This window comes from Perca flavescens, chromosome 13 (genome assembly GCF_004354835.1).
Source record: "Perca flavescens isolate YP-PL-M2 chromosome 13, PFLA_1.0, whole genome shotgun sequence".
NCBI lineage: Eukaryota > Metazoa > Chordata > Actinopteri > Perciformes > Percidae > Perca > Perca flavescens.
In genome coordinates this window covers 7337133-7363877 of record NC_041343.1, presented here as the reverse complement: position 1 = coordinate 7363877, position 26745 = coordinate 7337133, and the positions used below count along the sequence as shown (strand labels likewise).

Genomic DNA, 26745 nt, shown 5'->3' with positions numbered 1-26745 from the left:
TGACAGCCCACCGCCAACATACGCTCCACCGTTGCACTCACCAATGAGAAAACTATAATAACACCATACTACATAATATAATTTCGCCTATCAAGATTTTTTAGTTCCTCCATAACCGTATACAAGTAGACCATAAATGTTATACAATTACTGATATCACTCCTAACATTGAATTGAAAAAAAAACGTACAGGAGGCATAGCCCATGGAAACTTCTTCCACCTGAAAATACATTGTTTGGCTCATCACTACCTTCTAGATTACAATAAATTATTATTACTGTGTAGAGGAGTGGATGAATTGCTGTACGTGTAGTGAATTTACTATACAAATGTTTTCTTATATCCTGTCCAATATTTTGTGCCCATATATGTGTTAGTCTAACCAACAGGAGGCAGAGAGAGCTGCGGTAATAAATATGCCTAAGTACTTCTGTGTTAAAGATGAGAGTTAGACCAGGTTAACATGTAGCCTTCTTCTGATTACTGAAGGGAAATGAAGTAGTCTAAGTAATGATTTACATTCCATTACATTTAGCTGATGCTTTTATCCAAAAGTGACTTACAATTGAGATATATATATATATATATATATATATATATATATAATATATATATATATATATATATATATATATATATATATATCGCACGCCTCTGGAGCAACTAGGGGTCAAGTGTCTTGCTCAGGGACACATTGGTAGATGACCATCAACTTTAAATAGGCATAAAGCAACTACTAAATAAGCACATATGGAAGCCTGACAGAGACACAATTATAGGCTTATAAATAACATGGGTCAGAAATTTTCAGATACGCTTTTACAAGTTTGACATAGGTGACATTGCATTATGTCAGTTTCCATCACATCACATAAATAGCCTAATTGTTACCTTTATCTGACGTTAATCAGCACCTGGCCTTTCTAAAACCTTTTAGTTTTCTGGCCATTCCACCACTTTTCTAACTGCCCCCAACTAATGGGAAGGATGGCACCAGTGTTGGGCAAGTTAATTCCAAAATGTAATACATTGATTACTAGTTACTGTCATTTGAGAGTAATTGGTTATATTACAATATTACGGTCTCTGAATTGTAATGCTTATATTACTTTTACGTTACTTTCACCAAAATAAAAGCGGAAGTATTCTTGGCAGGTAGCTTGTGAATTTCACCACGGGGTCAAAGTCTCATCTTTATCATCTATCTATCTATCTATCTATCTATCTATCTATCTATCTATCTATCTATCTATCTATCTATCTATCTATCTATCTCCTACTTCACTTGTCTTTGTCTTACTTTAATGAGAAGCTCAGTGAGGCGTGCACTTGAGTCTTTGCAGGTAGGCAAATGGCTGGTGGCCTTTGCAGTGTCAGTGTCTGTCCAGGGTCTATATCCAGCCCCTGCTGCCTGTCTTTCTGTCATGGGTACTAGGAACACGGGGTATGTGTATTCTTCGTCTTCTTGTTGTGGAGGCACTGTGGCAGTCGATTGTCCAGCATTCCTGCATTCTTTTCTCTCTCTCGGTGGCGGGCAGTATGGTGGCGGTGGCGGAAGGCTGTCGAGGTGGAATCCCATGGCACTAAAACTCAAAGAGATTGCATCAGTATTTTCCCTCCTTTCTTCCTTCTGTTTTTCATCACTATCATAAATGTCTAACAGAGTTAACTGTTCGTGCAGTTGGTTTCTCTCTCTTTTGTCTGCTTCCTTCATCCAAATCCTAAGGCAATTTCTGTTCTTTTCTAGTGACCTTAAATCATCTGTCTTAATCATTGATTTTCCCATTAATTTTCATTCTACTTCTCAATTCTCAATGTCTTTGTACACAAAGATCCATTTCTCGGAAAGCCGAATGTGGCCCAATATGGCAGACATCGCAAAATATTCGGTCCATATTTCTGACTCATTTCAAACACAATGGGTCCAGATGCTTCACTCGGACGGGATATTTTGTTACCCATAATTGACAGACACTTTATAGTATACTATTTCATTTTCGATGTGATGTGATCGTCACCACACCGCAAGGTTATTATTCGGGAAACTTGCGTGAAAACCCGGTGCGACCCTGCAGACAAAATCTCTTGTTGAAATATAGCTTTAAGTGGACATTTAAGCCTTTATTTTTAAAATCCTATATCAGAATGCTCCGATATTACCCAAGGTACATTATGGGATGTGTATACTATCACCCTGGCGTGAAATGAGTCTGGCTAAACGGGAGGTTTGGTTATTAGAGCAGCCTGAATAAGACTTACAATATGGCTTTAATTAGCAGCCAGAAAAATAGTTGAAATATAGCTTTAAGTGGACATTTAAGCCTTTATTTTTTAAATCCTATATCAGAATGCTCCGATATTACCCAGGGACATCAAGGGATGTGTATACTATCACCCTGAGGTGAAATGAGTCTTGCTAAACTGGCGGTTTAGTTTTTGGAGCAGCCTGAAAAAGAGTTACAATATGGCTTTAATTAGCAGCCTGAAAAAGAGTTGAAATATAGCTTTAATATGTTTTTTGTTTACTGTATGCACCTTATACACCTAGGCAAATTCCGATTTTTGAAATTGCAAACTTGCTTGCCAATAAATCTGATTCTGATATACCACTGTTAACGAACTCATTTCTAGTTTAACTGTTGGGGGTTCTCCCTTTCTCAGACTCTGCTGCTTCAAAACTTGACCTGTTAACCTAATAATTTGCCAAAGTAACATTATCAGTGACATACTGGGACATTAGAGCAAACAAGAAATAGATCATGAGAAATAAGTGGAAAAGGAATACCAATCACTTGCTGAAAATTGTTCCATCACAGTGACACAGCAGGTATGGAGCATCATTCACATGCAGTCATATTAACCTATAAGTCATGTTAACCAAACTGTAGCTAATAATGATTTGTTGCTAATACTAAATGGTAGGCTCTTTTTATTGAAGCTGGTGATTTTAGTGAAACAGATCTCAATTCTGTTTTACCTAAGATCCAACATGTCCACACCCCACAATATATCAACAGCCAATGTGTGAAAACCCCTGATGAGAGTGCATATCTTTGATATGAGTAAAGAGCTGCTGGGCCTGGTAACATCCCTGGCCGTGTAGAACATGTGCAAACTAGCTAGCTGATGTCATCAGTGACATTTTTAACATATCGCTGTCACGGGAGAGTATTCCCACCTGCTTCAAGGCAGCCCCCATCCTCCTTGTACCTAAAACGTCGACTACCGACGACTACGGCCCTGTGGCACTCACCCACCGTAAAAAGTGCTTAGCTGTATCAATTCAAAATAACGAGTTAACTAGTTGCATGAATTATTTTGAGTTTTCACAACTCTCTGCCAATGCAGGGCTCGACATTAAGGCTTGTCCGCTTGTTCGGGACAAGTGGATTTTTTGTAGGGCAAGTGGAAGAGAAATTTACTTGTCCCACTGGACAATTTAAAACTCAAATAAACTAAAATGCCATTTTAGTTCACGTCATGTGCCACTCATTACGTCTATGTTACCGATTTGAAACGATAATTTCTTTCCCCCGCAATCCCGGTCAGCGGACCGCTAACGTTAGACCCAGCCCGCTGTTCAGCTCGTTCTCTGTAAGCAATGCAGCATGAAAGCACGATGAACCTGCCGGTGTTAGTTAGGTGTTAGTGTTAGTTAGCTAACGTTAGCTTGCTAACTAACTCCGCCTTAACGTTACCTCCTCGTCACATCGTTGACAGAAAAGGAGAGACCCGGTGCTAATACTGCACCGGTGCCTTAACGACCGTTATCTACCGGACCGAATTGCAACGCGTTGCCACTGAAATGCCTGCGCTTCTCTCGGATGCTCCGAAAACGGACGTTAGAGGCAACCTAAACATCGCCGCATGTTACGCTAGTTAACCTTATATACTGTCTATGTAGTTAACACTACACTCAACAGCAAGTAACGTTAGCCTATCGTTAGCTAGCAGCTGGAGTAAACAGTTAAAATGCTGACAGCTATGCTAGTGGTTGTTTTTGTTGTTTAACAGGAACTTACTGGTGAAATAAGTTATTTTTATAAGTTATTGTTACATTTTTAATAAATCATTTAAATTTTCCTTAGCAATAAACAAGCCGTTCTATAATGTCGTTTTTTTTTGCTCCTTTTTGAACAAATATAATAAAAAAAATATGCAGATTAAATATCAGGTAATAATCAACTGTAAAGTAGCTACACCTTTTTAAAAGGATCCTTTCGGTAAATCAGCCTCTGCCGGGTAGAAATTTGTGAAATTGTATAAAAAAAGTTAACACCAACATTTAGTGGCAAATTCCATTGTTATGTCTACAAAATTATTTTAGATATAGTAGAAGTTCAAGTCACTACTACCTCTGGTCAAAATATTGATTTAGTATCTCAGAATATAAACTAAGAATCTCAAAGTAATGAGAAAATGTCAAATATTGACTTAGAATCTCAATATATTGGCTTAGTATCTCAATATATTAATTTATCTCAAAATATTGACTTAGTATCTCAATATATTGACTTAATATCTCACTATATTGATTTAACTCAAAATATTGACTTAGTATCTCAATATATCAATATATTGACTTAGTAACTCAGAATACTGACAAAGAATCTCAAACCAATAAGAACATTTAAAATATTGACTTACAATCTCAATATATTGACTCAATATCTCAAAGTATCGACTTAGTATCTCAATATATTGACTAAGTAACTTAGAATATTGACTAGGAATCTGAAAGTAATGAGAAACTTTCTAATATTGAATTAGAATCTCAATATATTAACTTCTGCACACCGGCATGCAACATATTACTTTGTATTATGGAGTCTGGAGATCCTTTTTTCTTGTTAAAGGGGAAATCAACCTGGGGCACATTTGTTTCTACTGTTTCAACAGAATTGTATTAATGTTGATAGTGTTTGGAGGCTTTCAATGGTTTGTTCAAATTCTGCATTAGCAAAACACAATTTTTTTTATAAAATGATGAATATTTACCCGGACAAGTGACTTTTATGCATGGACAAGTGAAACCTAAATGTACTTGTCCAAAGGACAAGTGCCTCAAAAAGTTAATGTCAAGCCCTGCAATGTAACGATAATAGTTGAGGGTACAAAAATAACTTGTCCCTCCAACTAATTCCCATGTTTTTATAACTACTATCAAGTTTTCATAACTATGCTAAGCCTTTACAACTAATTCTCAAGTTTTTATAACAACTAATATCAACTGGCAACTTGCAATTATAATAGTCAGAACAACGCAATGTTTCAAAAGGGACTTGAATCCCTTTTGATCCTTAAAAAGTTTAACACATAGCAGGGTGCATTGTTACCCAGAAATAACACTCATTACAACCGCTAGGCTCATGTATTTAACACATTTAGTCCACAAGAGGGCACCCAACCTCCATCTACCACACAATACACAGTGAACAGTCTTGTAATAACTGTGCAGTCCATCTATAAATCCAAGAAGTCAACAACTAGGTCATAATCAGGTTAAATGATGGTGGATTTAGCACGTATTCAGTGCCTGCAGTCATGTTTTGCGTTGCCCGTTTACAACAGTATAAATCATAGTATCAGTTTGATTCTTAAATGTGCCTCACAATAATCAGAAAAGGGTTTTATTGCCAAGTAGGTTTGCAGATACAAGGAATTTGTCTTGGAGATTTGGTGCACAACAATAAACAGTGCAAAATTCAAGAAACATTATATAAAATAGAAACATTTACAGTAGAAAATGTAAAAAATGTATAGGAAATGCTTAAATATGTTTTTTTTTATAGTGGAAGAGCTGTACAGTTTTGTCCAGGAAATGTGCAGAATATTGACTGGGGGTGTGCAAATGTTCACAGTATAAAATACAAAGAATATGTGCATGTGAGGAGATATTGAGATAGTAAAGGTGTGCGTTAATGTAACGCATGACTGTATACAAGGCCAACATTTCACTTTATACAGTTTACAATGCCAGTAAAACCATGATGTCAGCACACCTGGTGCTAATCAGCCAATCATAAATGAACTCAAATATGGGTGGCTACAGTATTCAAGCCTTTGACAGATATGTTGAAATGCTTCAGTATTTCTGAACATAAGTTGTTGCAGTTGATTCGGCGGAGTTGCTGCTGTTCTCGTTTTACATTTTTTGTCGATCTCCCATTTAGTGGCTGGCACATTCATTTATATATAATAATGTGAATATCAATCATACCACCATTCTTATCCCCGTAGCCGAGGCCACAATCGGGAAAACTCCAGCATATCACAGTATGTAGTAAAAATAATTTTATTGAAACATTTTACAAAAAGATACAAACTGTCACTTAAGCACAAATCACACAGCATGTGTAAGTTCCATGAACACACACAATAAATAGAATCATCACACAACACAAATGCAGCCTTGCTCAACGTTAGAAAACAAATGAAGGAAGAGCCAAGTCCAAGGGAAGTGTAACAGGTATGCTTACATCTCCAGTAAAAGATAATGAGACAACCAAATCCAGGCAGTCTGGATTTTCTGCTGTGCAGAGGCACAGGCCCAGGCATGTTTCCACAGTGCACAAAAAGACACAGCATTCATAATTAAAACACAAATAAAACAAACATACAACTGAAGATTGAGTGACTTGCATTAAGGACCAGTAATCTGAATACACTCAAGCACAAGCATACAGTTATCCAAAGAAATCAAGACATGAGCTTAAAATGGAGCTAAAACCTTTAACTTGAAACCCTAAAAGGGGTCGAATTCATTGAATCTCTTACAAAGAGAGCAAAAGAGAGGGTGACAATTCTGAGTTTTTCTAAACATTAATCTGAATATAACCTTGTCTTTCCCCAGCTTTATTATAATCGAGTAACTCAGACTCCTCTGAGGAAAACTCAGATAACCAATATTCTTTTAGATATTTCCTATTTAATAAGGCTTCTGATTTATTTGTTTCTTTCTTGCATAGGGTTCCTGGATAACAAAATAACCAAAACTGCAGGCTTAACACACTGACTGTTAATATCATCCCCTATGTCTCCTTTTGTTCGGTAGTCAGGGACCTCCAGAGGCACAGTCAACCTAACTATCCTGTTTGTATTGCTGTGACATCAACTTAGCTCAGTACAGGAGAGAGGGCAACAACAGTTAACACTGCACATTAAAGAAAAATGAAAACTGTAAATAAAACAAAATCATATAACATACGCTGTGTGCCCTTGAAAACAATTCATTTCCACAACAACACAGTTAGAGAGAGAGAGAAAAAAAAAAATCTATGGTTCATTATTACACACACTGAACCAAACAGAGTAAACCACAAACGCCACATACATTTTAAATCCGTTTGGTATCGCATCTTCCTCTGCTAATGGAAAATAGTAAAATGCTTACAGTTCACATGTGATACAGAACAAATACGGACTTTGGTTTGACAGCTGGATTCTTTTTTTTCCCCAATAGTTAAACTTTTCTTCTTCCGATAGCCCTCATTCAGTGTATAGCCATACCTACGACTTGTGCTTCACAGCTATATAACAGACAGATCTGTGCTAAAAATCAAGTAAATCTCACCAGCATTAATAGTAACTACAAATCCAAAAGTTAAACTAAAAACAAAATACCTATCACTTTAAGTCACGGGTATATTAACTGATATTTCCACTTTCTGCTTAACAACCAGCTGTTACAAAGTATTGGTTTATGGACACTTCCAAAATAGTTATCACCCACACAAACAAAACCCTGCTAAGCTAGTATAGCCTGTTAACATTCACACTTTGATCGGTCTTTGTTGCAGAGATGCTATAGGGTACTTAAGGGTGTTGTCTTGCTCTTTTTTTTTTCTTCCTTTTTTACTGTTGAATCAGTCTGATCACCACAGTTTTCATAAACTATCAAGTGATATTAGGGCACTTTGAAGGCAAGTCAAAAACGTGTGTTTCATACCATTATATTGCCAGTGTGCAGCTGCAAGAAAAAGCTAAAACCTCGTTCATGCTTTACATTAAAGCAGTAGTCTAAAGCAGTAATCAGACACTACCGCTGGCAGTGGCTGGTGCTATAAATACGACAGACATCATCCAGCTAATCTGCATCAAGTATTCTGCACCAAACCACGTTACAAAATACTGTACTTAACCACTTTCTACAGAGAACCATCAGATAACATATAGAGGAGTATTAAGCTGTGCTAAAACCCATATTTGAATATTCACGTCTGACATGGGAAGGTAAAAAAAAAATAACTTGAAAATGTATCTACAGAAAATGAAAACAATTGAAAATGGAAATGTTCAACAGCAAACTGAACAAAATAAAATAAAAACTGCAACCATTTCTGTAAAAGTATGCAAACAAACTGTTTTTCAGTCTATATTAAGGTCAATCTTAAAAGAGGTCCTTTAAGGATCATGCCCAATATGAACATGTCCTCACCGAGTACCGTGCCAGGAAACTCTGAGCCCCATTCCACCTGGTATTAACATGCATCCTGGCTACATGAGATGGGTGGAACTCAGGCCGCATGCCAGACCAGCAATTTGTTTTGTACTGCAAACCACCATTAATCCTTGCATCATCACTGCAACCATGAGAACAGAGGCCGTGTCAACCCAGCCCTAAATGCTGCTCTAAAAGCAGATCTAACAACTCAACGTCACCTTAGTGTCGTAAAAGTCACTCAATATACATAAAGGCTCTTTGAAGTGTTTGTCTAGCTTCCTGGACAGCTGCAGAGACAGAACAGAAGCCCCACCTCACTCCACAGGGCCTCCGCTGCTGCTGCTGCTGGCCTTGACCCCGGCCCTGCTAATGTGCAGCAAGGGCAGCTTGGCACAGTTCTTAAAGAGCTGCTCGATGGCAATGTGACGCACGTGCAGCTCCGATGCCAACGAGTCTTTTTCCTGCACTGCCCCAGTCAGCTCCTCAAAGACCTCTGTGGGGAGGGAGGGAGGGAGGGAGGGAGAGGGAGAGGGAGAGAGTAATATTGATTACTGAAGGAGCAGAGAGCAAAGACAACATGACAAAAAAAACTCCAGTCAAGGATGTCAGTGTTCTGCAGCTGAGGGACACTCATTTAAAACATGTTTATGGACATGGACACATTTTTAATAGAAAATAATTATTTATATTATACAAATCTTGTATAAGAGCAATAACCTCCCCATCTGTTTTGAGTACAGTCATGAAAATATGTGGAACTGACTGCTGACTGTGTAGGCCAGACACCCACTAAACTTCACTTCATCAGAGGACATCTCACATTAGCTGGGGGGGCAATTAAAAAGACGTGTGCCAAAACTCTCTATGACACTGCTACATTTGCCCTTGCCATGGTCTAGTGGGTACTTGACCATACAGAGGTCAACTTTAAACTTGCTTGAGAAGAGACATGTGTAGCTTAGCTGTTACTGTGTGTAGCAAACAATAGGTCTAACTGATAAAGACTGGAGTGGACAGACAGTCAGGGAATGCATGAGCAAACACTACACAGGGCCCCATTCAACACAGCTGGTCACATGGAAGGAGATAATGTGTTGACTAGAGAAGCCTTCCAGTCTATATTAGCCCCTGCTTTATAGTGTCTGTGGATGCTGCAAGTCAAAACACTTTCTACAGCTTTTTCCAAAAATCTAATATGGGGATTTATTACAGATAATCACTGCAGATTGAAGATGACAAAAAAAACGTTCCGTTTTAAATTTTGATGATTAAAATGCTTTGAACTTTATGCCAAGGGTTGTTTTCCCTTCAATCTGCTGTAACGCACAACTTAACACAGAATGCCAGAAAAAAAAAACACATACTTTGAATCTGCATCAGTAGCTGGGAGTTCAGCTGATGGAGTTCGTCCACACTCATTTTAGTCACTAAAAGAAAAACAAACAGTTTTGATTAGACAGTGTAAGGACTACATGCATCTGACTGAGCTCCGTCACTGGATATGTCTTCAGACACATATCACACAGACACACTCATTTTAAAAAGGTCAATATAGCCGATCTCACAGCACAGTTGCTGTCATTAATAACCTGTATTTTGACTTATTTTGTGCGACGCTGCTGTAACTGTAAAATAATTTGTTTCTGCATCTGTAGCTCAGCAGCTTGGCTTTTGAGTCATGTATTTCAGACTCATCCTGTTGTCTCACAACAAAAACAGAACAATATGTTAATGAATACAACTATATAGTGAATTTGGCTGCATTCAAATACAAGCTTTTCTTCTTTCTTGGTCTCTAACTACAAACCAAAATAAAAGGTTTTGCTGTTTATGTAAGTAGAAGTAGTATTAAAAATGACGTTTAAAGTTAATAGCCAATACCGGCATACTGTATACAGAAATATCTAAGCTCAAGATGTATAAGATATGCAAACAAATACGTGCAAACTGTATAAATGTGAAATACCTTAATTTAAAAGCACAGCATTTTAAATAGGGACCAGTGGAAGACTCTTTCTGCAGTCTGAAGTCACAAGCAGCTTTAGTAGTGACAAGACTTGAGAAAGCCAAGGGCATACTCTATCTCGAGGTTATAAGAAAATTAACTCTGGAGTGATCATAGCAAAGAGACAGACCAAGTAAGAATGTATTTTCTATTAAAAGGACAAACTAGCTTGGCAGCTCTTTGTGCCATACCTGTCACAGTGAAAGTTGTAGAATACATATGTGCATATCTTGTATCTCTTTAGTGAGTTGGATGAGTAAGACTAGTAGGTTGAAGAATGGGAAGGGTATGGGGAAATGAAGGTCTCTTGTGTTTATTTTATGTTTCTTTTTGCTCTGTTTGTTTAAATTATGTATTTTGCACCAAATGTTTTACATATTAATGATTGTAATATTACTTCCACTTTCCTACAAAATGAGCGCTGATTTGACTATGGTACAATAATCTTTGGCTCAATAAAATACATTCTGATAAAAAAAAAAGAACACATTTTCTGTTCCTGTCTTACTGTTTTGTCTGCTGCCTTTGAACTAATACATGTTCAGAGGCTTTAGAAATCTCAGAGATCACACTGAATGTTTAAGACGGAAAGAAGAGAGTCAGAGAGAAGAAAGGCACAGAGAACACATTTCTGTAGACATATTGTCGACACTATTCTTCCTTCAAAAGAAGAAAAACAAAAAAAAAATCAAACCTTCCACTGCTGCTTCAATTACACACACAGATAAAACTAAAGTTACTACTTAAATGTGCTCACATTCCTCTCTGCTGTGGCCCAGGTGCCTGTGCTGTCTCTGTCCTCCTCCTGACAATTGGTTCCGGCTGCGTAGACCTTTCCAGCTATCGGATTGTGACTCCTGCAGCAGCCCCAGCTCATCCACGGTGTGGCACTCCAACATCCCCATCTTGTAACCTGTTGCCTTGCCCCTGTCCCAGCAGGGCGTGTAGCGGGGCACCTGGGCATCCGACTGGGGCAGCAGCTTGCGGTCACTCTGTTGGCTGTAACAAAGAAGCTTGGCCCCTCGTCTGCTGGGGCCGTTGGAGGAGACAGAGTCTTTGTTCTGGGCATACTGGATGATGCGGTTCAATTTCTGGCTGAAGGCCAGCTTCATGCCCTCGTAGGCACTTTGGGAGACCTTGGAACGTGACAGCTTCTGGTTGGCGATGAGGTGGCATTTCTCAAAGCAGTCTCTGTGGCCGCGCAAGGACTTTGAGTGCAATAAGGTAGCAGAGGAGACACCTGCATTCATACAGAAAGAAAGCAATGAGCCAATAGGTACAATACAACTGAAGGCTACAGCCACACAAATCGTTTGGCAATGTTACAGTGAACTCCAAGATGCAGGGTCCCTTATCCGTAAAAAGAAATAAAGCAGTGATCTCAAGAAGTGAGCAACAACAGTACTGACCTATTGCCACAGCAAAAAAATAAACCAGTATGAAAGCAAGCTAAACTAGCAGATTGACCTATCGCAATCTCTCTGTGAAAGCTGCTTAGTGTGCAGTGGATTAGCCAGGAGAGCGTTGAGATAGCAGGGATAACAGATTAACACAGTCTCAATGCAAACACATAAAGCATATTTTGAACATTTTTACTAGGCAACAGAAAGGAGGAAGGTGCACTGAGTGTCTCTGTCCACATGAAGCAGCATTTCATTCAAATGATCAAAATGATCAGTTTTTTAATATACCTGTACTTGTCAAACAACAAGAAAGATGCAAATTATTTTCTTATTGTTATACGAAAATAATTGTTTGTGTGAAAACATACAAAAGACCTTAGTATTCATATATGAGCCTGGGTTCCAGACCTTTCTGGTCTAAAAGGAAGCAGGATAAGAACTTGTTCTATATAATTAAGACTACATTCCTTGGAAGTACCTCTATAGGAAGAACAAGTGCTTACTGGATCCGGTCAGAAACAGGTCACATTGGTACCATTTTAGCATGCACAGAGGATCTAACCTCGGAGTAAAATGGGACAGATCTTGATAAACAAAAAGGAGACTGAAGGTGAAAGAGAACAAAAGTGAAAACTGTGTGTGTGCAAGAGATAGTAATGGCCTTCTTCTCACAGCCTGCATTTCTCAGCACACAGACGTCTGTATTGGAGCCTGGGGAAAGGAGATTAGTCACTGTTGGCCATAGATTAAAGAGCTCACTTGGGTAAGTTTACCTGGCATACATTTCTCAGCGCTTCACCAGCAGACATATGAGCATAGGAACATTAGCACAAGGAAATTACTACACAGAGCCCTCATGTTTAGTGTGGTCTGCAGGGCCCTTATTAAAGTCACACGCACGCACGTAAAACCTCCTTTAAGTACCAATTTGTTGTAAAGACAAATGTCTTGTTATATTTCTGTCCCCTGTAGGATCAAAGCAAAATACCTAACGTGGGTCATTCAGTATATCTTATATGCCTCAGAACATAGGAAGGTTTTAGACCATTACACAAATGTGTACACAAAGGTCTATTCTTAGTTTTTGCATATTTGTGGTCAGACCTGAGTGCCTAGAAAAACATCTTTACAAGAGATTAGTCTTGTAAGGTAACTATAAGGCATCATGTGTGAGAATATATACATGTTGATTGGCCAATAAACCTCCAGATGCTTTACTAGCTGCAGGAGCTTTCTGGCTATCAAACAGAAACAGCCATGTTATAATCTGATCTGTCTCAGTCCTTAGACTACCATAACAATACACTGACTACCAGGCACGGCATTATGGGTGGGCCTGACGGGCCTAGGCCCACCCACTTTTCAACAGGCCCACCCAAAACATTTCCTCAAAAAACATTAATTAATTAATATGTTATAATTTGGTGAAGAATTATTAAAAATCGGCAAATAATCTCATAATTTGTGCTAAAATTGTCTAAATGTTTAGTTTTCAAAAACAATTTAAAAAAACTGGTCATGTCTATTTTCATGTTTCTGCGCAAGTTCAGCAGACAGTGAGGTTCAGATCGGATGTAGCTTGTCGGTATGCTAGGCTAGCTCCCAGTGGTCTGAGAGTGTGGAAATCATTTCCAGTAAAGGACAAGGTTGCAACAGCCGTTATTTAGGTACCTCAAACGTGCACGAACGGTCTCAGAGTCACTGCTGCAACCAGGAGATGAAGGAGAGCTGAGATCCACAACGCCGAGCACATCTTTGTCTCGGACACCGCAGGATGCTAACGCGGCCAGAGCGGTTAGCGCGACCAGCGCCGGTGCTATAGCCTTTGCCTCTGCCTCGCGAGTGGATGATATAGCCCCTATGGATACAGCCCTGTGGATCGGTCTTCCGTGGATGAGCCCGCAACTCAACCAGTGCTAAAGTATCCGGTCACTTCTTCTGCTGAGTTTAATTGTGTAGGACCGCCAGAGGATAACAGTAAGTTATGTTGCTACTCTGCCTGTATTGTATTATGTCGTTATATGAGATATATGGATTGAAATAATCAATTCATAACCCGCTACAGAAGCTGCAGGCGCAGTTCTATTTCTATAACAGCTTGTTACTGTTGTCAAGTTGTTTTTTCCCTCATGGTTTTCTCTTGTTATGGCCAATAATGCTTTAGGGCTATTAATGCGATTTATTTATTTTTGTTAAACATGTTTTTAACATGAATCATCACACTAAAGTAAGGAAATAACTTGAGTCTTGTTTTACATGACAGATGACGTTGTCAATGAACGCGTTCTGTGGCCGAGTATTGATTGGAACTGTCGGGCAGTGTTGTTGATCTGTATATGGTTGAAAACTTAAAACAGTTGAAAAGAATTGTGAAATATTTGGCCTCATGTTATACGAGCAGAACTAAACTATGTTTTGGGGAAATATTAGATTCCTGACTACTTTTACAGTCTATAGGCCTTAGGTTAGGAGAGATGCGCTATAGCACAGCCAGGTATGGTGCGTAATAGAGATTCCAAAGCGCTCTTCTTTTGGGCAGAACCAAGGAGCGATTGCGGATAGGTCCGTCCTTTGCACCGAAACTTTTTACAATGCAACAACATATAAATAGCATCAAGCTATTACAATCTTTATTATGTAAGCACATATAATATATATAATAGAACAGTATATTAGCCTGTCATTTTTATTAGGTTAAACAGGGATTTGATAACGTTTTTAATTTAAGGCCCACCCACAATTGGTCTGGCCCATCCAAAACTGGAATCCTGGCGCCGTGCCTGCTGACTACCACTTGCCTAGCAGAAAAATCATAGGCCCACAACCAGGCCAGTGCAGTACCAGCCAAAGACCTCACTCCAGCTAAGCAGCTTAGCACTAGGGTCTTTCATGGCCACACACACACACACACACACACACACACACACACACACACACACACACACACACACACACACACACACACACACACACACACACACACACACACACACACACACACACACACACACACACACACACACACACACACACACACACACACACACACACACACCTCGAGGTGAATCCACATTGTTCAGCTGTGACAGCTAGAGACATTAAGCACAACAACACTGGTGACCAATGCGTCAAGTCTGTCATTTAGTGAAACAAGAGACAAAGCACAGGCTTAGGTTTGACGTAAAACATAAATACCCTGGTGTTATTCATTGTTTTCAGTTGTTTCAGAGAGCATATGTAAATAATTATACACCACTTAAATCATAAGAGCCTTGATCAAATCTGAAATCAATTGGTCCAGGTTATTTAAAACAAGAAATAATACTCCTGATATGAAAAGAAAACAATGTTATAAGTATGCTTATGTCTTAAGTCAGGGATTAAACAGGGAGCATCTTTGACTACGTTTTATCTGCATATTAAGTGAAGGGTTATATTCCAGGTGAACTGAAGACAAAAAAAATATCAAAAGCTTTTGGTCATTTGAAGGGAAATGTAAGAATTTTGGTAGGGAAAAGTTTAGAAACTGGTGAAGCAGCACTAAAACTCAGAGGTAGAAAGATGCCTGTTTGGATAATACTAATAATTGTAAAGTAACCAAGGAAACTCTTCCAACACAACAGCATAATAATCCTCAGGCTGTAGAGAGATAACATCCCTCTGTTTGATCTAGTCCTGCTTTCTATTTAGTAGTTGCAGAGTTGCCCATATTTAACTGAGACTTCTACTCTACAGACTTGGTCTTGTGGGTGCCATCATGGAAAGAGATCTCAGCCTAAAGCTTCAATGCATACAATTGTGCTCGTAGCCTTTATGTATGTTTGCAGAGTATAATACAGACGCTGTTCTGTTTTACATTAAAGTGCAATGAACAGAGTGACGCATGTTGTCCTCCCTAGAGCAACCTTCTACAGACTTCTGGTTTTGCTCTGAACAATATGTCAATGTGCTGAGCAAGGACACTCGAACCTTGACACACTTACGCGGAGATGAATGGTTGAGATCTGGTATTGGGACACGTTGGAGAGAGGTCATCGTGGTAAGGTGTCAAACACAGCTGCATGGCACAGCTTAGAAGTATGTCTTGTCAGCAGCTGCACGGACCAATTCTGACACCAACATAGAGCTCACGTGACCACCACCGAATTCAAACCACCTGTTAACCACCACAGACCTTCCGCAACAGCACCTACAGACTAGCTGCCAATGCCATTACACAGTTGCAAGAAACCATACTTACCAAAATGAAACACAATAGCTATTCCACCTGCTTCAGCTGCTTTGGGTGGAGGAAGAGGCAACACAGACTAAACTCCTGAGATCAAGTTTCTCTAACTAAACACCAGTAATGCCGATGGTCCCAGTTCTAGTCATTAAATGTCAAACATGTTTAAAACAATTGGAATTGGAATGAGCAACTGGATTGAGAATCCTTAAATACTGAACACACTGTATGAAAATTCTTCTGACGACAAATGATCTTTCCAAATTATTAAAAAAGGAGATTCCCCATAAAAAAATTAGAACAAAAGTTAACCATTATGACTTAGCATAACAACATCTAATTGATCTAAAAAATGTAATTACAATAAATCAGGCTAATCCTGTCATAACGTAATTAATACTTTTACAATGGAAATCATCTTTTATGGGATGTAAGTAAAGAATTCCAGCCACTTATGAATGGAAACAGGGACCGCAGGGTTGTGAGGCGGTGTGGGAGTGTCACTTAAATGGCCCATTGGTGTGACGTCCTGTTGTGTTATTGAACAAAAAAATTGTGAAACTTTATTTCACAATTATTGTTTTCAGACCGCACTTGAAGGCAGCTTGATTTCATGGAAAAAGAGAGAAAGAAAAGAGACAGAGGGACTGTGCTTTGTGCTGTTGCACAAACTCCTGGGCAGTTAAGCACTTGTGTTTTGTTTTTTACCTTCATAGTGTTTTTTAAGACTTTCTTCCGGCAGGGATAATTACGGGACTCGCACGCCGCTTCAAAACGGACCAACAAGTCTGATCGCCGCTTACATGATTGGCCACCGCAGCATGACGTTGGGTTGCATTTCACCAAAAGTAGATTCTATCCAAACATTCTTTTTTTCAGCACATCCTGCAGCCCCCACCGGCGGGGCTAATTACTTTAGACAACACATAAAAAAATATCAACCCCATGAGACAATTAACATCCTTGTGAGGCTAATGAAGGGAATACACTTTAAAAATGGAGCTATTTATTCAAACCAATGATAGATTCACATGGAAAGCAGTCCATTATAATTAAAGCACTATGTACGTAACCGGGACCATGCAGTAGGTTCAGCAGATCTCTGGACCCCAACTGTGGTCAAACATACAGCTACCAAAGGCAGCAACATAATTAGGCCTCTCCACATCCCAGGGTGAAGAGTTCACAAACAATGAATGAGCTACAATAGCCCCTGCAGAGCAGCAACCAGAATCAGCACCAGCTGCATCATTCAGCCTCTGCCTGTTGGAATTTTCGGTTTTTCTCACTCCAAACTCAGCTGGTAATGCTACCGGGTCTCTGCAAAAAATCTGCCTGTATTATGTAAGCAGATAAAGGATTAAAGGTGCTGGGCTTGAACCTGGCAGCTCAGCAGACATCTTGTCTGACAAGGAGCCAGAGAAGACCACAAGACTGTGTGAGAAGCTGGAGGTTACAATACTAGTGTCAAATCCCTCAGGTTTTTACATAGCACAGCTTGTCACATCCAATAAGGCCGGTTCAAAAAGCCCTGCCTGGTTTGAAATATGCTGCACTGAGCAATCAGATTCAAACAATTAAGTCTGATGAATATGTGATATTGTCATTAATTTGGCCATTTTTGCTGGTTTAAAAACTTAGAAGAGAGAGCTGGTTAGCATTGTGAACTTTAGTGGTAACAGACCTCTGCTATGAAAAATACTTCTTCGAGCAAACAAACTTTTACATGCCTCGCAGCTTTCAAATTAATCTTTATTGACAATTGTTAATAACCAGAACGGCCGGCAGGGACCAACTGGAAGCCAGGTGGCCCAGGTGAGTGAGCTAAACATGGAGCTAACTAATGCTCTGTTTGCATTGATGCCATCAGCGGTGTTAGCGATCCCAGTTTACTCCCCCTCTCTCTCCCTTTGTGATCTGCTGATCAGTGGTATGAGAAATAACAGATGCAGAATGCTGTGATTGACCAATAAGAATCAAATATTTAACCAATAATAAAAACAGATAATAGACTGACTTAATTTTAGGGGCCCCACTATTTCTTTATCATGACTTTTGCACATGTACCTACTCATGTGAAGAAGAATACCAATGATTGGAGACTGGCTGAACTGGCTCTTGGTGTGGCCTCTGCAGTAGCTCTCTTGTTTTCTGCTGTACCGTGTTGACGCTCAAGGCTGTGTAACCATGTGTAGTCCACAACTCAGATGGTGCAGTAAGCAAAAAGAAAAGAAAGATCTAAAAGAAGAAATGCCCTGTTGGGCAGAGGTTGAGCAATATATAAATAGAAGCAATTTCTATTCAATATTTTTTTGATTGAAGCAGCACACACAGGCCAAAGCAGTTTCCTTAGGAAACAAACACTTGGAGCTACAACAAAGGCTGCACTTCCTGAACATTCATCCTGCGTCGAACTGTACTTCTGCAATCTGCACCTGGTGGTACTGTGGGCTGAAGCCTTGCTGATAAACAACTCTGCACCCTGTCAACACAAGCACCTGGCTCCAAGCCCATACATATTACATATAATCTATTGAAATCTGAAGATGACAAATGATTTGATTATTAGTGGATCTTGTTTGTGTTTAAGTTGCTGAACAGTACTGAGTAAGTACGCTTTAACTGTGACAACTGTGTGTCAGCAGCTAGTGTTTAAACAGACATGTCTGAACACCCCCATGTCGTGCAAGCCTCCAAGCAGAGCGGAGAGAGGATGTGGGTGGAAATGAATACTTAAGATTAAGCAATAAACTCATACTGGGCCTGCTCTCTCCTGTGACAAACCTACACCGTTGCAGTGGCCAGTGGTTGGTGAGCGTCACACCACCAACAACAATGTGTTCAGAATTATTTAAAAAATACAAAACAGGGCCCTCCACTGATTTTCCACATCATGAGGAGTACTACTCAACCTGTGAAACCAGTTGTTTTGTGACTCTGGAAGGAGGTTTGGAAAAAATAACCCTGATGACGTCATTCCATCCTAGGGATTAAAAAACAAGATATTTCGGCTTCTGCTGCTTCGACTTTCACCATTCCTTTGTTAATCTGTATCTTGTAAATCCCCCTGATTTATGGAAGTGCAATACTAAATCATTGGAGTACCCCTTTCACAAGGACATTCAGAATCTGTGTGATTTTAATAAAAACAACAATGCATCAAATATGCTTGGGTGGGTTTTCCTTATAATAATGGGTGAAAACAAATACTACCTGCATGAACCATTTGTTTCTCTTTACAAACAATACTAATTACATTAAACAGACCTTTTTTGACAATCACGTTGACTCATCTTCAGCACCACTTGGCAGAAAAGCAGTACTGTACTATATTTATACATTTACACCCAGAACAAATGTTTTTTTTTACCAATTAGTCAACAAGTATGAGTAATACAAGTATTATCTAAAGTATCTACAAGACACTGCTTTTTGTACACCAATTAATAAAGAAAAAGAGCATTATATATGTTCTTTAGGGAGATGACATTTGCAAACTAACTATTGCAATAAATGGACTTTATAACGGTTCACACTAAGTTCATGTGAGGGCCTTTATGGAGGACACAACCACAATTTGTACATCGCAATATACTCTTGGTATATTCTTTAGAAAAAAAACAAGAAGCAATTCTGCTTCTATTAAATATTCAAAACAAGCACATAGCAAGAAGGCAATGAATATTCAGGAGAAGCAATTCACCCTTGAGATAGCATGATGTGGTTTAGAACAGGCAGGCACTAGGAAGTGTGGGAGATAAAGACCATCTTCTCCCCTTCATAGGTTTTGTACACTGTTGTGTAGACTTTTGTTCTCTTCTCTTTTAACGAAGGATGCACAGGATGAATGAGTACTATGGCTATTAAGTCTACATGAGCAGTCAGCGGGCACACGGCTTGGCCTTAGTTTCCACTGAGCCATGCCTAAAGTAGCAACATTCAGATGGCAAGCTCCCCTCCCACCAATTAAATGCTGAGCTGCATCAGAAACACATGCTTGTCTGCAAACCCCCCTCTTCTCCCCTAGACCCTAATAGTTACATAGCACTTCATTGCCACACACAGGCCATATCAAAACCTGTACCCCCAGAAGAACACAATGGTATTGATGCAGTTTGAGAAGTCTTGTCTGACACAACTGGTACCTAGGGTGCCTCTGTTTTGTCTAAAAAATGAAAAGCTAAGGGAACCGGGACACACTTACATAAATACCCCATCAGCTGACTTTTTCCTACCTGCACAGAGCATCCTGGCTGAAACAGTAAATGGAGCAAACAAGGACACCAGACAAGCAACTGCCGCCTGGTGGAATGTGCCAGATTAATAACAATATCCGTAAAAGTTTTGGTTATCCCTTTTAGGACATTCGGTAACTCATATGTCCCAATAGGATGGTAGTGAGCTACAAAGGAAACAATAAAAAGGTGACCCTGAAAACTGTATATAGTTTTAAAACATGCAACACCAGGGATAAATGTGTAAACAAATGAAACATGCTACATATTACACTGATCACTCCTCTACTAAGGCTGTTTTAGAAAGTCTTATAATATCAGTTATAATTAGGCTTTTGACATTACTGTATGTACTGTAAATGCTAGCAAACCCAGGCTGCATCCTATTTACATTATTTGTTCTTAGGGCTGTGCAACTAATCGAAATATAATCGTGATTATGATTTTGGCTCCCAATGATCACAAAAACAGAATAATCGAGAAAAACAATTATTTAGCTCATTACGTTTTGCAAGTAAACACTTATTTTCTCTTTTGTTCTGAATGAAAAAATAAAGTTTAAATAGGAAAAATATCAAGGCAAATTTCACAGCTGTGTTTTTTTTACTGTTGATTTATGTAACTTTTTCCACTGTTTTGTTAAGTTCAATAACTGCAACATCTTTCCAGAAGTCAACAAGTAATCGTGTTAAATTACCGTGATTTCAACATTGACCAAAATAATCGTGATTATATTTTTTTCCATAATCGAGCAGCCCTATTTGTTCTGCTGAATGGGGATTAATGAACTTGCAAACACTTACTGACACAACTTTAAGTTAAGTACTGTTCTAACAATGCTTGTATGAGACTGTGGCTGAAGACTCTTTTACAGCACACAAAGAGCAGAGTGATTAATCAATACCCCCATACTCAGCTTCCTTATACCATAACAAAATAAACATATAAATTCATGCATAGGCTGTCAACAGAATGATATGCTCATTCTGGGAACTCTTAGACAGCAGTATTGTGGCGTTTTACCAGTTGTACACAATCATACTGCACGCGTGCGCACACGCACACACACACACGCACACACACACACACACACACACACACACACACACACACACACACACACACACACACACACACACACACACACACACACACACACACACACACACACACACACACACACACACACACACACACACACACACACACACACACACACACACACACACCTTGCAGAAAAGAGCCTTTGTGGATCTATGAGACGAGTGCCAAATGAGAGGCATATCTAATCCCTTCTGATTTCTCATTCTTCTTCAAATAGGCCACTCATTAATTAAGGGATGAAAAAACTTCAAACGCATGCTCTTGAGTTAGAGTGGCACATCAAACAGGAGAACCACAATGGCCTGCTTTAAAGAGTGCTTTGGTCCTACAGGCCCATTACCCCTACAAATATTCTATATGTTGTTGCTGGAGAAGATAAAATAAGTGTTTGTGGAGGGCAATCATATGAGACATTAACAAATCGGAAAGGTTCTGGGGCTGTATTACACCTCTTGTGGCAAGTGCATATTCGCTATCATGTGAATTGATGATCAAAAAGAATCTGTGTGATTCAAATGCTGGAGACTCTTGGCAGCTAAGCCCAGTGCTGATATATCCACATAAAACTGTCTCTATTGGAGCTTATCCACTGCTAGTACCAGCTCGACCACAGTGCCCCGTCCTCCTTTTTCCATTGCAGATTTAGTACCGCCTCATGCGTGAGGTGAGCGTGGCTTGGCATGTTGCGGTTTGCCACAGCCAGAAGACACATTTTGTTTCAAAAGAAGCTGGAGGCAGCAAAAAACAAAAACAAAAACTAAAACACTGCTGGCTAAACTAGGGTCCAGCAGGTACCATATAATGGAAAAAACGCTTTATGTGAAACTGCTGGAGATTGAGATGAATATTAAATCCTAATCCCATCAGAAAGACATCTTTGAGTGTGGGTGTTCAGGAGTTAAAAAATACTGTATGGAAAGGTCGTGCTGTGGTTAAAAATAAAAGAATAATCTGTAAGAAGCTGCACAGCATACTGTAACCTGTGGGTTGCTTTAAAACATTAGCAAGCACAAATATATGAGCTGTATGTGAAGAGGCCCTCAACATCACTTGATTTGCTCTTCACTCTAATGAACAAAACAAGCAATAGTCGCCCCTTATCCTGTGTCTTACCTTCAATGCTGAGTTCAAAGCAGACATGGCAGAAAGACATGGTCCCTGTTTCGGTCTCTAGCTTGCAGACACTGCAGACATTGTCATCATTCAGATCAATGTTCACAAACTGTTCCTCTTCATCCATTGTGCTTCTGGGAAAAAATATAGCCAATGAATATAATAATAATAATAATAATAATAATAATAATAATAATAATAATAATAATTAATACTTTATTAATCCCGCAAGGGAAATTACAATGTTTTTAATGTTGTTAGAATACACATTACACACAGGCCTGAAATACACACACATGCTCAGTACCTATACATGCACTAATGGCTGTCGATGGACAGGCGGTTTCGGTGCCTTGCTCAAGAGCACCGTGGCAGTGCCCAGGAGGTGAACTGGCACCTCTCCAGCTACCAGTCCACCACCATACTTTGGTCCATTTGGGGACTTGAACCAACGACCCTCTAACCTGACTCCGCCAGATGGATTGCTTCGTATTTGCTTGGCATATCCATCTGGGAACTTTCCGTTGGAGAACTTTTGGTAAGTGGCGTAATAGTGGTAATACTGGTTAGCTGATTGGATAAACCATCTGTCTATCACCACCTATGTTGGTGATAGACGGGCCAAATCTACCAATCAGATCAAACTCTTGCCGAAACCAGTCGGGAGAAGAGCAAAAACATCTTTTCCTCCGAGAAAAGCCTCCAGTGCCGTTTTTTGCTCTTCTTTCAATGAAGGAATACTTTCTAATTCGGATAAAACTTGCACGATAGCTACACTCATCTCATCCGTGGAAACTGCCATGTTGTTTAGACTAACAGTCGCTTCTCGTTGCATCACACCTAAACCCGCCTCAAAACCAACGCTGATTGGTCGGTTGTTTGGTGAACAGATCCAAATGTTCTCTATCTCAAGATGCCAGACTGATCTACGAGCGGAAAACTGGAGCTTGCGAGATCAGGACGGTCTCACAAGGCCTCTGGTTCCCAGCCCAATGCCCTACAGGTTGAGCTCCTGCCACCCCAAAGAGGGCACATGGCTAAATACCTGCAAACCACCTATAGACTGCAAACCACCAAGCTTTTTTATTAGTATCAGAGGGGGGAATATATTTTGGCATACACTATTTCTGGTACAGAATACAGTAAAAGAGGCAGTGTCCTTTCTAACATGTTTTTAGTCAGTGATGTATCAATAAATTACCAGACAAGCTGATGAAATGGTACAGCCAAGTGCTGACACAGCAGATTGAACAGGACAATCGGTCTCTCACTATTCACTGTGCCAAAATGCTATTTGATCCTTTGGCGTCAATTCCAATCTGATGACATCCACGCACAGAAACAACTATCCAAACATTAGCAGTCATATCTTAAAACAACGTTTTCTCCATGGGAAAAGAGCATACATTTCAAGACCGTTCAAGTATGATCACTTTGTTTTATGAAAGGTGACATGTACGGAAAATAGGATTCATTTCAAAAGATTGAGAGTTGAGAAAAGAAAAATGACTGCTGTGTGCAAATCTATTCTGGTTTTACAGTATGAGAACCACCCAAAGCCCAAGACTAACAAAAACTACCTGTGGGAAACACATTTGGTAAGCTGTATAACATCCATAAACTGACAAAAAGCTTGTATTGTCAGAAAGCAGAAGCAACTAAAGACTAAAGGGAAAGATAAACATCTGCTATGGGGTAGGTTTCCCCACCAAACATTTAGTAATATTAGTGTCAGTGTGGCAATACCATACCGCAAGATACAATGTAGTGGTATCTGTATCACTGTTATCAATCATTTGTCAACCACTAATCAGTATATACAACTCTATGCCGTTTTTATTATTATTATTTAGAATGCTTTTATTAATTGGATTTGAGAAACTAGGGACTATAGTAACATTAAACTGAATGTTACTCTTGAAATGCTAATAAAGAAGGTTTTCAAGGTTGTTGACTTCCCTTGGGGAAATGTGGCCGTGACAACTATAAGGACAAAGCTTTGCCACAAAATGAAAATTAAACCAGACAAATTAATTTAAAGAAAGACATTTTTTTGTGAAAATAGTTTTCAAAAACGAAACCCCCTCTCACCCTGCCTTGTGACATGCCACAATAATATTGTCAAGGATGCAACAGGTCATGAGCGCGGGTTATAACAGTTCTGATTCATATCGAGAGCTCTGGTTGCCTGCCGTTTTTAACAACATGAAGCCCTTTAACTCAGAAGCAGCACAGCGAAACAACAACATCTGACCGAGTTCTTTAACTGTGCTGGGGGTTATATTATCCTTACCTACGAGCTTTCAGTGCTCCACATCCAAGAGATGCAAGTTAAAACACTATAATACGTTATATTAATACTAGCGTTAGCGATATATTAGTAAACAGTCAACAGTGAAGAATAGCCAGATGACAACGATAACAGGGCTCGGATTTCACTTTAACTTTTCATTTCGTTGGATCATATACAGTTAACCTTCGCCATAACGCATTTTTTTCTCCTTGTCAGCAGTTTAATTGACTTAAAGTGTGTGGAATGATATTTCGGCTCAAGGGAGTCGCAGTAACCAGAGTGTGTACGTACATACCGTTAAACAAATACTTGCTAACAAGAAGTTAAGCTAGCAGCCCACTGGCATCCTCTGAGTAACGTTACTCTAGTCTGGCTGATTCGTGACCGTTATTTGGCGGCGTTAAACAGCGAGGTATCAAACACAATAAAGGTGCCACCTTCAGGACAGCACTTTTGTGAAACTCACCGTTATCTTGAAGAGTAGCGTTAACGTTGCGTCTGCGGACAGTTATTCCTTTTGTGTACTGTGGACCCCTCGGTTCTCCTTCGCCACGGCGAGCACACACAAACATCAGCGCGAGCGCGTCACGGCAAGATACAGGAACCTCTTTCCCCTCTCAGCGGAATGACCCACTAGTTGATTTTTAAGGGGTGACAAGAATCATCAACAGATAAATTACCTACGACTCTGCCCCTAGTAAAACACCAACCACGTATAAATTATTTGTCGAGGAAATACCTATAATTACTTCATGGAAATATATTGGTTTCATAACCCAAGCCGCCTCTGAGAGCAGTAGCCGTAAATATACCCCTACGGTTGAATTAAGTTAAGTCTTCCTAGCGTTATCAAAACCATGATAAAAATATTTCCCTATCGTTCAGAAAGGAATAATTCTTTTTATGGTATAGCCTACTATACAAAGTAACCAATACAATATAGTGATAGAAAAGCATTTTCCCCTTGTTGTATAAAGTGTATGAGGTTGCAGACCTGTATTTCAAACGACTCTTCCATCTTCAGCATATTCGGTTTTGATTCTCCTTCACATGAAGTCACACGTGGGGAATTCCCGCGAAAGACGAAAGCCCGATATGGAACCCTGTAGGCTTACCTCCATGTAGGAACAGCCAATTACTAGTAGGCCTATATCTTTACCAGTAAGTGCCGTTGCTATTTGGAATTAGCTGATTTAGCAAACATTTTTCTTCTATGCCTTTGTCACGATTCACTTTATTGTCCCACATTGTAGGAAATTTGCATTGGGCTTTCATCCATCCATTAAACATGTTCCACATAGGCTACATAAAAGACAAGGGTAAAACAGCTACAGAAAAGTAGAACCACATCCAAGGACATATTAATAAAACAAACACTGATGCTAAAAAAAAATATTATAGTCTATAGTCCAACCCTACTTTTTACAGTCCAGTCCAGACCGTTGAATCCACCCACTTCACAGAGTTGATTGATTGATGGAAATCAAAAGTCTTATAATTCTAAAATGACTAAATGTCAGTAGGTCTCCAATTCAGAGCCACACCAGTACAGCATATGCAACCTTGTCCGAGGTTGTCATCTATGCTCTGATAATTTATTCTGACGCTGCTGCTAGGCCCACATGACACCCCATAAGAAACAAGGCTCTAATTTATTTTCCAAATGTTATTTTCAAATGGCTGTTAATTAGAATTTTTTTTTTGTATCATAAACAACAAAATGACCTTTTCTGTTCAGTGAGGGAGCAGTCTGATTAGGCCGTGAATAAAATTTGAAAGGAAATGCATCTGCATAATCGTGGCCTGCGCCGCTATCACATATACTCCATTCAGGTCATCAGTCAGTATTTTACAGAAAGGCCATGCATTTCTTTCAGCTGTGCAAGATCTGCATAGCCCCAGGGAACTGCCATTTAATTTGTA

The 26745-nt window shown here is 39.4% G+C and overlaps 1 protein-coding gene across 2 annotated transcripts; it reads right to left on the bottom strand.

The window, feature by feature from the left end:
- Positions 1-6280: 6280 nt before the first annotated feature.
- Positions 6281-25888, bottom strand: c13h21orf91 (chromosome 13 C21orf91 homolog). 2 transcript variants are annotated; one of them, XM_028595083.1, is made up of 6 exons: positions 25817-25888; positions 25289-25455; positions 22530-22663; positions 11207-11689; positions 9809-9871; positions 6281-8937 (listed from the first exon to the last, which is right to left on the bottom strand). In XM_028595083.1, the coding sequence occupies exons 3-6, from the start codon at positions 22654-22656 to the stop codon at positions 8759-8761; spliced, it is 852 nt and encodes a 283-aa protein (XP_028450884.1). In that variant the 5' UTR covers positions 22657-22663; positions 25289-25455; positions 25817-25888; the 3' UTR covers positions 6281-8758. The 2 variants fall into 2 exon arrangements, with proteins under 2 accessions (XP_028450884.1, XP_028450885.1); XM_028595084.1 differs by having other exon boundaries at positions 22530-22660.
- Positions 25889-26745: the final 857 nt, after the last annotated feature.